Source organism: Arvicanthis niloticus, chromosome 13, assembly GCF_011762505.2.
Source record: "Arvicanthis niloticus isolate mArvNil1 chromosome 13, mArvNil1.pat.X, whole genome shotgun sequence".
Taxonomy (NCBI): domain Eukaryota; kingdom Metazoa; phylum Chordata; class Mammalia; order Rodentia; family Muridae; genus Arvicanthis; species Arvicanthis niloticus.
The window spans coordinates 41,894,948-41,910,869 of NC_047670.1; the positions used below are offsets into that span (position 1 = coordinate 41,894,948).

At 40.5% G+C, this 15,922-nt stretch overlaps 1 protein-coding gene across 1 annotated transcript in view; it reads right to left on the reverse strand.

The window, feature by feature from the left end:
• Positions 1–15,922, reverse strand: part of Kcnq3 (potassium voltage-gated channel subfamily Q member 3) — a 288,668-nt gene that overhangs the window by 11,803 nt on the left and 260,943 nt on the right. Inside the window, exons 8-10 of the mRNA XM_034517557.2 lie at positions 14,717–14,811; positions 11,132–11,158; positions 513–715 (exon numbers count right to left, since the gene is read on the reverse strand). Of these exons, the coding sequence (XP_034373448.2) occupies positions 513–715; positions 11,132–11,158; positions 14,717–14,811 (325 nt within the window). The remainder of the gene's footprint in view (positions 1–512; positions 716–11,131; positions 11,159–14,716; positions 14,812–15,922) is intronic.

Below are 15,922 nucleotides of genomic sequence, written 5' to 3' on the forward strand. Positions count from 1 at the left end.
CAGCTTCAGACACCTAGGGCGACATTTTCCTCCTTGTCTTGCCTACCACTAAGTGACATAGGTTCATGAAGCCATTGTTTTCATAGTATTGAACATACAGGATATTTTTCTGATGCTTTTTCTCCATTCCTGGGGTTTCTAGTGTGTATATTTCCAGATAGCCATGTACCCGACTCTCTCTATCTGTCCAGTTGCCCTCTAACAACTGGCTCATCATGGCCTCACTTATCAGCCACAGTGCAGGTCCTAAGGCTCCCTGGAAAGGGTTTTATTTGAAGCACAGAGGTGATACTAGCCTCCTGCACTGGGAAGTTTCCTCATTTGTGAGTCATGGACGTGGTCACCGATACATCCAGCCCAAGTAAAGTAAGGTATGAAGTTGATTGAAGGAGAAATGGGAAAGATGTGCTTTGTGGATTCAGGAGGTCTTCAGTGGAGAGAGGGAAAGATGAGAAGGAGAAGGGAGGGCTGGGAGAGGAAGTGGAGAAGCTGAAAGAGGAGAAGGGTGTTACCTTCAGAACTCTGCCAGAAAGCGTAGGCTTTCATGCGGAAGGCGGTGCGGAAACGCTCTTTATTGTTTAAGCCAACAGGCTTTGGCTCTTTGGAAGGGCTTTCTTCTATGGCATCTACATTCAGAGGGGTAAATAGCTTTCCTTTAGTATTGCTACCACGAGGATTAGAAAGGCGAACCCGATCCAAGAGACCCAGCTTTTGGCTACAAAATAAGCAAAAGTGAACAATTTTCCTCCTTCAGTGCAGGTTCTTGTAACTTCCCATCCCTCCATAAAGAATCACATTCTCTTCTGAGGATGTGTGGAAACTGTGCACCCAGAGAGCTAACCTGATTCAGCAGATTGGAATTGGATGGGCTTGGGGGAGTGGTTCAAATCCTAATTCTAGCTTGGAATATTTACTCCTGGTTACATCTCGAGCAAATTTCCAACATCCCTAGATTTCCTTCTGGGTTTATGTGGAACCTAAAACAGGGGCAGGATCTGCAGTGGTCTCTTTTACCAAAGTAGTTTCAAGTGCCTGCAGTCAAGTTCTCCAAAGTAACACTATAGTTCAGGGGGAGGTAAAGAAAGAGGGAAGGTACATTTACTTAACTTTTCTGAGAATGCCTTTATAATTGTTTATTAGTTACCTTCATTAGTCTTTTATAATAATTAATTGATTAAGCTTTATCATACTATGCACATATTAGAAAAGATGCAGCATCTATAGGGTTTGATACTATCAACAGCTTCCAAGTGTGGGGTGGGCTTTGTCATGGACCCTCCATGGACAAGGTGGAGTTATTAATGTATAGTCATGAACAACAAAAGTTCTTTGTTTTTCATGCTCTTCTTTCTATCAATTACTTCATTTTTCTCCTTAGCTTTTCATGGTGTCCAAATAGTGATGAGCAAAGATAAATTTCATCACACACCAATCAAACACAGAAAAATGACATAAATTACACAAAGCAGGCACATTTTAGCCTGCTATCCACAAACAGGTTCCTCTGATAGAACCTAGAGGGTTCATAAGCTTTGATGGGAAAAGTATGTTTTCAGATTACCAACTTTCAATCAAAATTTAGCATCCCTTTCTATTTTTAGTGGAGGTGACAAACTCATTCCTACACTACACTACACTACACTACAGAAAAACCCTTGTGTGATTCTGTTGAAATACTTTTTTATAAGCCTGTTCCAATACAATGTTTCTTTTATAACTGCACATTACATTAAGTATTTTACATTTATATATGTTGCATGTGGTTGTGCAAGCATGTGTGCTGCTGTGTACACTGCTGTGTACATGTGGAGGTCAGAGGATAACTTGCACAAACCAGCTCTTTCCTTCTACCTTGATGGCAAGGCCTTTACCTGCTGAGCCATCTTACCATATGCAGCATAAATATTCTACCATATATACCACTCCCCAAAACATACTACCAGGTCCTCTTGCTTTTCAATGTCCTTTCTTGCCATCTCAGCCAGCCTCATTATTAAGTGCCATTTGAAACTATGTGTGTATATGCACATAGTTTTGCAAATTCAGCACTCTAGTGCTTCAAAGGCAAGTGTCTTCCTCTGTTACAGAGTAGGAACAGCCCCCACTCCTACTTGGCACTTCTAAATAGCTGGCATAACTCACACATAAACTTCAAGGACAAAACTAGGCTGTGTGGAGCCATCTTGATAACCCATGTGACCTAGGACACATAACTTTTCCTTTTTCTGGTTGCAAGACTCCTTATGCGCAAGATGGTGACCGTATGCTTGCATTCACAGGGATTATTATATGTCTATGCTTGCATTCACAGGGCTTGTTATATGTCAAGTGTGCTAATGCCTGGAAAATGCTTATCCCTATCTATGATGCAGGAAGCCTTCAGTAAGCGCTGGCTGTCACCACTATCTGAGAACATAATCCTCTTCTCATAGTAGAAAGCTGATGACATGTGAGGAAGGGATCAACATAATTCCTTGGGGAATAAAGGCAGGCTTTTGTGTTTTGATTTTAAAAAAATATGAAGTGAGACAAGTGTGCAGATTTTATATAGCATTTTATATCTACTTAACACTTGCCTTAAAATTCAACATTCTGCCTTGGTGAAAGATAAAATGTGAAGATATTAATTACAGATAAACTAAATAAGGACAAAATTAACGACAGCCACATTGTCCTGACCTGAAATTTCAGCATGACCTCTGAATACTGGAAGGATAAGGAGAAGACCCTCTTACTCTATCAGTTCTGAGATACAGGATTCATTTTCTTGGAATTCAAATACCCCAGTGCATCTCTTAAGAGTCTGAATTGCTTTGGCCATGCTCATTTACTAGCCCAGTGGTCTCAGATGACATTTTAGACTGTCTTAGGAATTGGCATTGAAGCCGCAGCTCTGAATGACTTGCAGCCCCCATGCCTAAGAGGCTTACAGAATTCTTCCTCGAGTGGATGCTCAGCTTACTTATTAATTGGGTTGCATGAAATCTAAGACCCCAACAGATAATGGAATGCACGGCAATGTTGGTGAGTGAACCTCAAAATCCATTTCTGTCCCTCTCCATATGGACTCCCAGTGCACAATACAGGCCCTGTTCTTGGAGTAGAGTGGAGAAGGTGCTGACAACAGTCTTCCTTGGAGAGCAAGAGTTCCTGGTCTGTTAAGTGCAGACAAATAATATTCTTATTTGGATTTGAAAGCTAAACACAGATGAAGTGGGGATGGAAAAGTAAAATCAAACTAGCCCTGGGTTTCTTTTTCTGATCACAGTACCCATGTTCAATGGGAATTCTAGCCACGTTCCATGGTGCAAAGTTATCTGACATTCAGAACTTTGATGTGTTCTGATATCTACATGTGGAAACTCTATCTCTTTTTACTTTTGAATTAAAATTACTCTAATCTGAAACTTTGGTTGGTGCATGAGCATTAACCCCCCCAGGGTAACATTTCAGCATATTCAGATGTTCAATATAATACCCAACATGCAATATTCCCATAGCATGTTCCAAGGTGTTCTCATCTATAGGGCTTACCCACCAGCATTCAAAATTTAACTCACTGATGATTTTTCTGCTACATAAGATTACCTTAGAGGGCACTGGTAGCTTCTAAAGACAGTTTAAACAACAATTTGGAAAACTCTACTGGCCTCTTGTGGATAAAGGTAAAAGACACAGAGACCAAGACAGGGTATAAAAGTGAAGAGCAAATGCTTGTCTGTGCTGGTCTCCTAACAATCTTTTTTCTCCATGTAGTCACTTTTGTGCATGAACAGTACACCATTTGTTTGACATTGATCCCTAGTGAGCATTTGCTCTTCAGGTAGAACAGGTGCATTCCAACCAGCATGTGAGGTTAGTACTAGCATGGTTCTCATCTCAATGGCGAGGACATTGAGACACAGGGAGGCTGTGTAGGGTGCTCCAAGTCACACAGAACCCAGGAAGAGTCAGTTCTAATTCCTGTGGACCACTCCTTAATTTGACTACCTGGTTACTTGGAGTCCCTGGTTAGAAAAGAGACAGGACTATAGCTCTGAAGGGATCCAGGCAGCTGGGTTCAATTCAGCCACGGTGTGGTTCTCTGTTGTTGCTTGTAATATCACAAAGCCCCGTGATCTCCATCAGTATGTTATTAAAATGAACACTACCATTGCAAAGATCTCGAACCCAATCTCATGCCATGATTCTGATGGCTTTCTACCATGTACAGTCTCATCACATTTGCTTTTGCAGAAGGAGTGAGATGGAACAGGTGACACCCATCTCCCTAGGCTCCTGAGCTAGTGAGGGATAATACTAAAGAACATTAAAGACTGCTAAAATTAATCTTAGTATTAATGATAAATTATTTAAGTTCTGACTGTCAGCATTCCAGGTATTCCATTTTCCTGCAAAAAAAAAAAAAAGCAGTCTTTGGGAGATGGGACATTCCAAGTCTCTAGTTAGTAGCTATTGTGTCCTCTCTAGCTCCCTTAACTGTCTTGAGCAAAAAGGCTGTCAGTCAAGTGGTCAGTCAAATTACCCTCATGTTATTGCCAGCCATCTTGAACTTCCTGTGGATGTATTTAGAAAACTGTATGACAAGGCCCAGCCTCAGCTAGGGCTGTTTGAGATAGTTAATACCATATGCTATGATTAACTGAGGTGCTAACAAGGCGAAGCTGTGACTGGGCTAAAACTAATGACTGTGATTGCCCCAAGAATGGACTCCCAGGTATTATTATCAAGCTGTTCAAGTGCCCTGAGTGAGGAAGCCTCTGAGGGCTGACTCCCCTGTTCTTGCCACAGTTGGTCCAATTAAAGGCTTCTTTTGCTTGGACTTTTCACATCTTTAGTTATGGATTGATTTGGCAACACAAAGGACACGGCAGAGACAGCAGTGGGGGCAGTGATGGCACAGGCAGCAAGAAGATGTGGCTGGGGCAGCAAGAGCAGAGAAAACAGCAAGGCAGTGAGGACAAACAGCTGAAGAGGTCACAGATGTGTTTGAGAGCAGCCAGAACAAAAAGGAGAGCAGCTGAAGCAGATGATGGTGAGAGAGAGTGACAGAGAGTTGGGAGCTGGGAACTGAAGATGATTAAATCTATGAGGAGGCAGAAAAGGAAATCTGTTCTTGAGTCAGCTCTCTAGGAAAGATTCCAGTGAGCTGTTGAGTCTGTAGGATCAGAGGTTTCAAATAGACACCTTTCAAGCTGAGATACATAACACTGGTTGCTGTTAATGGCTGAAGAATCCCCATAGCTAGCCCTTCCTGGAAGCTTCAACATCGACTCTACAAAAAGGGCGAAGAATATTGACTTCCTAGGATTACACTGGGCTGGTAACACTTATACAACCTAATGGTTCCAATACCAGAGGCCTCATCAGTCTTACATATTGGAGGGCCCCACCTGCAGTTACTCAGGCCTGCCTACTGTTAACTGTTCATTGATGTCAGACACAAAATACCCAGGGAAACAAGAGATACCAAAGACTAGTGTAGAACTTCTCCATCATTGGTCACAGTTTCTATTTGAGTAGAAGAGAGTGGTCTTGTCCAGATGATTACAACAATACAACTTTGAATTGTATCTTCTTCCACATAAGTTCGAGACCTAAAATATGCCTATGAGTGTGAAATGAACATGCTATACACCTATGAGATGTAACCAAGTTAAAGTCATACTGGAATGGGTGGACCTTTGATCCAATGAGTGCTATCTTTATAATAAAAATATAGGAGATATTTGACACAGATACTCTAAGGAAAGCAAAGGCCATGAGAAAGGAGAAACATGGATTGGTCTGATGGCAAACCAAGGATTGTCAGTGGTCACCAGAAGCTCAGAAGCGGCAAGAAAGAGCATACTCAAAAGTTTTTAGAGGGAGCATGGTCCAGGCAACATCTTGATCTCAGAATTCCAGCCTCTTAAACCGTGGTAAATTTCAGTTGTTTTAAACCATCCAGACATTCAGTTTATGGTAATTTTTATGGCTGTCTGGGGACACTAATGTATCCATCATTGAAAGTTGAGTGGCTAAATAAGTGTAGCCTTCAGACTTGAGGGATGACCAGAGCTGTTCTAAGGAATGAGGAGATTGTGGGGAGAGATGTTGTATGACATGTATATAGAGAGGAACATCCTTTTTTCACATGTTCACAGACATAAAAATGGGATTTCCATACTTTTTGAAGAACCTAGAAGAATACACTAGCTATTGGCTAGTTTTCTCCCGTTGGAGGAGGTTAATCATTTGCTTGGGTTATAAGTGTGAATAGATACTCATTGCTTGAAGGAGTAGGTCACATTATCATAATCAGTATCCATACATGGTCCAGCTTTTCCTGAATCAAGGATTCATCAAGGCCATGCCATACACACCCCTACTTTGCTAGTGGAGATAGTATCTGGTCTGCCCCTTTGTTGTTCTCAAAGCCAGGCTTGATAAGGAGTATTATGAAATGTCAGGCCAGAGTCAGTACTGCAAATAAAACCTATGTATTGATTCTACTCTGATATCTATGTCTCAACCTTATCATAATCCAGTCTGAGATGTGTTTAAATAGCCACAATATCCCAATTATTTCCAGGGAAAACAGAGGCATACATAGCATTTACAACATGATAGGAATCACTCAGGATATAACACTTTGGCCCAAATCTCACTTCAGCATCTCTATTACTCTGCAGCTTGGGCCATTGTTGTAGGTCTGGACAGCAGGAGAAAATACTAATTGTATGGGGTCATACTCGAACCTCTTGTTTTGTACTGAGCAGCGATTTTCTCATCAGTAAAATTACGGGATTGTGTTAAATGCTATCAAAATTCTCTTGCCCCCTTTATAATCACTGATTCTAGAGTCTGAAAGGACTTTATTGCCCACAGAACACATGTCTGTGAGATAATTTCATGTGGTGATGTCAGAGGGACAGAGTATGAATGACAGCATTGGGCTGCGTGCTCTTCTTCTGCACAGTGGGTTCTGGCTCTGTGCCTTTTCTGGTCTCCATAGCCTCCTCTTCTGGCAAGGACTGTAGCTTTGTGAGCCAAGACAGGGCAAAGGAAAACAAACAAGCAAAGGGACACCTTCAGTGACCATCTAAGCAACTGTAGGGATTAGTTCTGTGCTTGGGACCAGGACCTGTTGACCTAGACCAGCTAGATCCAAGAACTTCCTTGCAGCTTCCTACATAGACACTGTGCAAAGTCCTTAGCCTCTCTGAATCTCAGTTATTATGGATAAAATGAGGATTAAAAGTAGTATTTAGATCATAGAATGACTGTGAGGTTTGATGTACGTAGAGCCACACCTGGCAAAAAAACCTCATTCTTTATCAAGTTACTGTCATTGTTTTAAATTCTTTGATCCAAAGAATAATCTTCTACCAAGTGAGAGTGTCATCATCTCAAGGCAGGAGAAAAGAAAAGTGTCTGGAATGATGTTTTTGCTCTTCAAAGACAAATACACATTCTGAAGGATGTTTGTTATTCAGAGTGAATTGTTTGAAAATACAAATTGAACAGCTGGGTTCAAGTAAGCAGTTGTCAACACAGCTACCTGATTTTAGAATCTAAAACTCGTAGTTTCCATCACAAATACACCCTTATTTTCAGCAGGAGTCTTGATGCCTATATTTTGAATACTTATAACTGATGGTTAAAGTAATGGCCAGAACATAAAATACCAGTCTCTCTCAATACACTTTAGAATAAATGAGGCTTAGTATAGTTTAATGTGGATGATCCTTGGTGCAATATTATTACTAAGAGTTTGAAATTAATGGATGGACATTATGACTTGACAGATAACAAATGTTTTTGTCTGCTTGCTTTTACATTCATCATTCATGTGGGGATGGAGTATGTTATTACATTTAGAAATTTACTTCCTCTATTACTTCAGTTCATCCAAGTGAAATCTAATGGCATTTGTCAACCATGATAGATTAATCCATTATTGTAAAAACATAACACAGGGGTTGGCCAGTAGTGTTCTCTATTTTCTAAGCCAAAAATATTGTCTAAAGCATGAATATATAACCAAATTGGGCCAATATGTAGGCTTCCCTAGGTTTTTGAAACTGTTGGCTCATGAGTTTAAGTCTACAGAGGAAAGAAGAAAACATTTATCATGGGTCTGCTACCACACACAGATTAATTAGTACATGGAATTTTGGCTATGAGAGTAAACTCATCATGGAGTGAACAAGGATAGAAGAAAAAAGAGAAAAATCCAGAAAGTCCTTATTCTTGATCCCAAAGGCTTCTGACCTTAAATTAATAAATATGTCAGCTATTACATTTCTTTGAAAAGGCAAAGTAGTGCAAACTGACGTTATGATACTTACATACTATAGACTTTGTTTATTCATTATTTGTCTACCTACTATCTATCTGCATCCATCCATTGAATGAATCCACCCCCATCCATCTATATACCTGTTGGCTCATTAACTTATCCATCTTCCATCCACCCACTCAACCATTTACCTATCCTCTGTCTACCCACTTTCACTGTGTGTATACAAAGTTGACCAGGCTTTCAGACTATGTTTAAGTGCCTCAGAGATATCCAGTCTACTAGAGAAAGCAGACAAGCAAAAAGTATGTTAGGTAATCATCAGTGGACACCGATGACTCAGAAGGACACTGAAGTAGGATCAAAGGGAGCAAGACTAATGGAGCAAGAGTGAAGAGTCAGAGAAAGTCACTTTCAGCAAAGTACATCAGGCAGAATCCCACACGGAACAGACAATAGTCATATAAAGTCATACACAAGAGTTCCCTGCTGATGGAGACTGCTCTAAGGCCAGATCGTGTCTCCACAGAGTGAGCTGAGCTCATTTGGTGCTCATGAACACTGAGGGAATTGACTACTTGCACTTTAGGGATATTCCTCCCTAAATGGTATTAGAAGGATGAAAACTCTACCCTGACTATTGTTTGTGTTTGCTGGTGGTGTAAGGTGTGTGAGCACCACTCCTTGGAAGTAGCATGGGGTAAGATAAGTTATTTATTCACTCAGCAAGTTTTTATGGGTTTCTTTCTATATTTCAGGCATAAATTTAGCCTCAACACTGATAGATACATATACATGTACATACATATACACATAATGTATATGTGAAATATATATATATATATATACACACACACACACACACACACACACACACACACACACACACTTTATTACAGAAGTTCTGAATCCTAACCAAGGTCATCACAATGTAAATATTAAAACCAGGTAAGAAGAGGTAGGGGGAGCCAACTGCTCCCATTTTTATGAATTAAGCAGCATATCATGTCAAATGTTCAGCTCTCTATGACCCTATCATGGAAATTGTTTCTTTTTCTGTTGGTTAATCTCAGGAGCATACACATGAAGATGGACATGTACCATTATCAGAGCTAATCCTCCAGTCAGCCGTAAGTATTCAGCTAGGCTTATGTTCCACAAGCAAGTCCACATAATCAAAACAGTCAAGAAAACCCTAACTTAACAGTCACATTGTAAGCAAGCAACAACTTGAGATCCCACCAATATGCCAACTAAATGATTCCTCTCTTACCCTAAAAAATATAACTGGATCTGAAAAGAAATGGGAAACATTACTGTTTCCTCATGTTGTCAAACAAACAAGCAAATGTGAGCTGTTGGTTCTAGAAAGAGGTAATAAGATAAAGTTCACATTTTTCTCTATTTGGAGATAATAATGGAGTGAGATTGGAATGTCAGTTGATTGGCAGCCTATGGAAATCATAAGGTAGCAATGAGCAGGAGCAAGGTTTCTTTTATTTAAAGCATCCATTTATTCTTAAACATTTTGTTATCACCCCATTCCTTGCCTTCTTGTATGAAGGAATTGAGCCCACACTTCCTCAAGATCTCTCTGTCTCTTACTCCAGGCTGTGTGTTTATACCTGCTCTCATCACCTCCTTCACCAATCTGCAAGCCCTAACTGACTATGGTTCAAATCCTGGATGAAGGGGATTGAGTGGCTTCTATAACCAGCTTTGATCTCCTCTCAGGATGAGCCAGCAGACACCCAACTTTAACCCTAACAAATCAGGTAATAGATTTCCCTGTGTACCCTGGCAGAGTAGAGGGTTCTCACAAAGGCATAAATAATCTGGTTGCTGCCTTTCAGGGGGCCTTGTTTCCATTCCCAAAGAAACACCTCCAGGAATGCCTCAAATGTACCTATTTGGTCACCAATTGAACCAGAATCAGAACTTTTAAGGCATATTTGGAGTAATATTTAGTACACTTAGCCATGGTTTCAGTTACTTGCCACTATAGTTTACTTCAGAAAATTGTGTGTGTGTATGTGTGTGTGTGTGTGTGTGTGTGTGTGTTTGTATCAGCTCTAAGCCAACAATGCTACATGGAAACTTCCAGAAAACACTCCATACCTTTAAATCAATACTGCTCTTAGCTGTATGTTGTCATCTCTTACAACCTCACACTATTTTGTCAAAATGAATCATCCATCTTGCTTTATAAACTAGAATAGGGTTCAGACCTTGGGCACTTTTGACAGCAGGATAGGAAGCTGAGAAAAGTAGTCATACACAAGCCTGAACCTTTTCTTGCCTCTGCAGCAGTCTGCAGTGTTTATGATTTATTGAAAAGCCTCAGGTGTATGGGGATCATGAATTGCAGTCTGTATTTGCTTTCAAAAATGCCACCCGGGAGCCCAGTGAACAAACAGAAAAAAGTACAATGGTAAACATTCTTTTAACATTCAGGTCTGACTTTGATTTTTGGTTTTGCTACTTAATTCCTGTGAGAATTCAGAAGGGGTAGAGGAACCTTTCTGAGTCTTGGTCTCTTTATACACAAAGGAGGATACTAGGACTCTTACATGGTGACTGTGCAGATCAGCTGTGATAACCTTTTCGGAGCTTAGATCTGAGGAGATAGACATTCAATATGTAGCGGTTGCTATTATTTATATGAAGTTGTCCTTGACTAAATTCACATGAAAATGACAGAGGAATCGGAGGTCAGCAACAGAGTAAGCCCCAAAGACTAACTTGTGAGCAACATGGCTACCTAGCAGCTTTCTACCATGCAGGACTAAACCCTCCCCACAAAACAATGGTGAAATGGGAAGGGTATTCATAATAAAAAAAATGTACCTGGCTGCTGCTTCCAGTTGTTCTTTCCTATAAAAAGGGAGAGAGGGAAAAGAGAAAAGGACCCATAAATGGCATGAAATAGTTAATCTTGCCCCAAAGTCTGTCTTAAAGCTTCATGTAGAGGGTAGAATACGATAAATGGAAAAAGAAACATTCTGGAACAGGATGGTAGATATGGAAGGAAATCAAAGGATGAGGCAGGCTTTGCCATGTGCCCCATGCCCCTGCCACCGCCATTTTGTCCTATGCTCCCAAGTTTTTCATAGCTGCTTATTCATCCAGGAAGTGGGTGACTGCCTTCTCAACACCAGGATCTGTCACTCAACTCAGAAGGTTTGTTTTGCATCAAGACTGCCAAATGTAGTTGCTATACTCCTATCCCTCCCTATCATCATGGTCAGCAGTGTTCACTGGAAAGTAAATTATTTCATGTCTCTTCTCTCATCAGCTATTACTGTAAGTTCTGGTGTTTTGGATGTGTCAATTAAGCCTTATAACAACTCTAAGAGTAACTACTATTGTCATACTATTTTTTTTTCTGTTGAGAAAGTGGAGGAACGAAGAATTGCATAAGACTTCAGATGTGAAGCAGTAGAGTTGTGATCCCAAACTAGGTAGTGTGTCTCTAGAATATGCCTTGTAGTGATGAGGTACAGCACATGGTGGCCACATATTCACTACTCGAAGCCTTTGCTCAGCTTTGCCTAGAATCCTTTATCCCCTTTTCTACATAGAACAGTCTTGCCCCTTCATCAAGTCCACTGGGCTGAGCAATCCAGACAGGCTGTTCTAGCTCTGGGGTTACCAACAGTGGTTTCCCAAGGCTGTAATTTCAGAACTTGGTGTCTTTCTTTCCTATTTCATCTCCATTGTGTTTCATAGACCCCTCCAGTAAAGACTTAATCATCATCGATTGAATAAACTGCTATGAATCAGGTACCAAGACAGATATAGTTATATCTTGCTCTATTTCACCCTCACATCAACTCCTTCAGAAATGGGCATTGTTTATACAAATATCCCTTGACCCAACCTGTGGGATGCAGGTGAAGGTGTACCAGAGTACCACATAATTCTTTCTAAAATAACTTTTTCTTCCCGGACTCAAAACGGGAAGAACAAGAGTATTGGCAGAACTGGGCTCTGGTTTTTGTTCCAGCATGTACTTGCCAGATCACATCAGGTATTAGTCTCAGTGTTCTGACTCTTCACTTATAAAAATGGTCATAATGGATGAAGAAAGAGAGGTCCAGGAGAAATCACAGATGAAGACAAGATTTCTTTCTGACATAATGAAAGTGCCCTGGAGTTAGTGTGTTTAATGTTGTCCAACTTTGTGAATATACTCAGTCACCAAACCATCAGATTCTCTTACAGCGAGTTAAGTGTATCGCAATAAAATTGCATTTAAATGTAAATAAAAGAAAAAAAATTCTTTAGGAAACAGGTGAGAAGACATTGGCCTATCTGCTTTTTCTCTGCTACTAGCATATGGTGTGGGTTGGCATTCAGGGACATTTCCTTCCCAAAAGAATGGCTCATTTCAGAGTGGTTGCTAAGTGAGTTTCTCCAGTGACTTTGTACTTTTGTCCTTGAAATAAAACAAGAAAGAAATGTTCCCTCTTAGTTTAAAAGCCATTCCCATATCACAGCAGCTGTCTGCAACACAATGTAACCCTCAAGTGTCTGACAGCCAGGACAATGCTGTATTTATAATAAATCAACCAAAAAGAATAGGCCCATTGCCAAGGCCTTGGGATGCACAGTAAATGAAAATCTTCTAGACTCTACATTCAGTCTGGGTACACATGTTCTTGGTTTTGAGTCCAAGGTTATTCTGTTTTCTTAAGGGGGAAGATACTGTCCCATTCTAGGGAGGCTTTGATTTATGCGGTCCCAGGGTCTAATCAGTAATAGCAGTAGTCGAATTTTAGAAATACTATTAGCAACATCCAAGCAAGTAAGTCTAATTAAGTTAGAAGTTACAGTGAATAACCCAAACTTGTTGCTTTATTTAACTATTCATCTATTGCTTCTTGCCTCTTCTACAAGTTAAGTTCCTTTGACTTCTTCGACAAGTCAGACCCTCTCTATTCTCTTCTTAATGCTTTACCTCAGCTCATGCAAGATCCCAGTGAATGTGAGGCAGGAAATTTTTTTTCTGGAACAGGGCTTGAAATCTCAAAGGTTTTACAGTTTCATCTTACTTATGGCCATCACTTGGAAAGTTTTAATCTTTTAAGATGGATTGATGAATAAGTGTGATGTGTATGCACATGGATGTGGAAGCCAGAGAACAACCTTCAGGAGTTGGTTCTTTCCTTCTGCATGGGTATTAAACACATACATCAGTCTTAGTGGCAAGTGCCTTTAGCCACTGAGCCATCTTGTTGGCCTGGTTTCCTAGCCCTAAGTCATAGTGAGAACAGAAGAAAACATGGAGGAAGCGTGTATAAGCCAATCACAGATCTCATACTGAGTGTGTGGGAGACTTGGGTAGGTGTTGAGAGAGCTACGTACCTACTGTTGAGTTGTGTTATGCTTCACTCAAGTGACAGGTACTTGCTTGTGTAACATGCTTCAGTAAGCACTGCTTCAAAAGCAGATACCATCCCAGCAATGAGCTAATTATGCCTCTACCTTTTCTCCTTAGTCAAGCGTTCTAGAACTTCAACATCTGCCTAGATCCAAAACTCTAGTTTGAAGACCACAGCATCAAAACGCTGAAAATGAAGAGCCTGTTTTGGAATCCAGGCAGTAAGAAGAACAGCAAGTGCATCAGGAAACTACGGTAGAATGAAATAATGGCTCCTGGTCAAGATGGTTTTACCACCACCACCCTTCCTTAATAATTTCTGATGATATTTAGCTCTGTATGTTCAAAACAGTGCCTCCAATTCTAATGCACACCTGCATTTGTGAACACAGACTTATCTCAGAGAACTTGTTATGACTAAACGAAACATGAACTTTGATATTTGAAATGTAGTGGACATCAGTGTGTGTTAACTTCCTCAATCCTTTCCTTATGCTGGTCCTAGAAAGAGGTTATCCATCATCATGGCCTTTAGTTCAATTTTCCAACTTTGAGAACACTGTTAATGGGTCTCCAGAGGACTCCTTGGTCATCTGTGCTTTTCTTTCCTTTGTGAAGCTGTCTGTGAGTGTAGGTTAGACCAGCTGAGGGAATAGTCAGACAGTTAGGATTGTGCTGGCTTCAACTCGTCTGTTCTTTGACTCTGTTAACACCGACATTTTGTGGTGCCATGCTGTTTCCCTCTAGTTTCTCACTGGAATCATCTACAGGTCTTTAAAGATTTGAGATGCCTGGTTTACTTCTGAGGATTCAGACTTAATTAGGCTGGGTATGTTTTAATATACAAGGGTTTTTTTTTTTTTTCCTTTTTTTTTTAAAGTTCTCCAGTGATGTTTAACATGTGGCCAGCCCATAATGGGAACCATTTCCCATTGCCCTGGAGGACATTCTCTAGCAAACCATGAGACCATAACACAAAGATTAGACCATGGAAATGAAATAAATGAATGTCAGACATAGAGTGAGCACTCAGAAAAGCGACTACTTGCCTGAAGAATGGGAAAGAGACAACTGATTCATAAAATCTCCAGGTTGCCACCAGATCCATCCTGTTGGGGTTGGTAGCATAATATCTCCAGGCAGCCTGAGGAGGAGGAAATGGAATGGCACGGCCATCACATGAAATGTTCACACAGCATCCTATGACATTCAAGCAACTCTTAAGCTCTTAACTTCAAAGAATTTAAATTTGTTTATATAGTGAGGATTCAGAAAAGCAGAGTTTCTTGATTTCTGTAGCTTCTTTGAAGATAAAAACATTCTTGACCATTTTAGAGCTACCACTGGTGTTGTGGTGAGCTGTGACATGGAGAGATGAATTGGGATAGAGAGAAGAGGATAGAAAAATCTCTGCCAGTAACAGTGACTGTTCTTTACAGAAAGCTCCTTAGGACTGACCAGTCAATAATATAGGAAAATAAACAGTCTTTTGTGCTATTTTTCAATTTAGGAGAGCCTAGCAGGTGGCTCTCATAGACTAAACTTCTGGAATACTCTAATGGCTCAGTGTTTGAAGGTTTAAAGGAACAAGCAAACTTTGAACATTGAGTCTGGCTTATAACCATATTGTGTAGGATGCTATCTTGTAGTGTCAGGCCCACAGACCCACAGACCCACAGACCCACAGACCCACAGAAACACCTATTGCAGCTAGATAAAAGTTCAGGGCGCATGTCAGTACCCTCTGTATTCAGGAAGGCACAGCTGGAACACAAGTCCCTTGCTCCCAACACTTCATACTATCCTAAAATATGAATTCCCCTTGATGTCTAATAGGGAACAGTTACACTTGTCTTATCTCTGTCATTACTCTTCCTCCAGCCTATGGTTGGAAGAGTAATGGTGATGGGAAAAAGGAGGTATCCAACATTTCCTGTTCAATGTTTGTTGAGGGTCAGGACAAATGGTCCAGTAGCCAATATTTTGTGCATGTTTGCACTCCCCCCTTTATTAATGGGTTTTTACTGTTAACAGACAGGAGGGGATTACAAAACTCCTTGTAGCTCACTAAGTTTCTGGATTGTCAGCTATCTGTTTTCTGTTGTCCATTGGATCAATCCTAGGGTGGGAAGAAGAATAAGAAAGAGGCTAAGAGAAGTCATAGGTCTAAGCCAAATTCTTCATTTCAAAATTATCAGGAAACTCAAATCAAATGATTTTCTTCTTGAGTGCTGAATCCATTTCTAGAGTTGCTT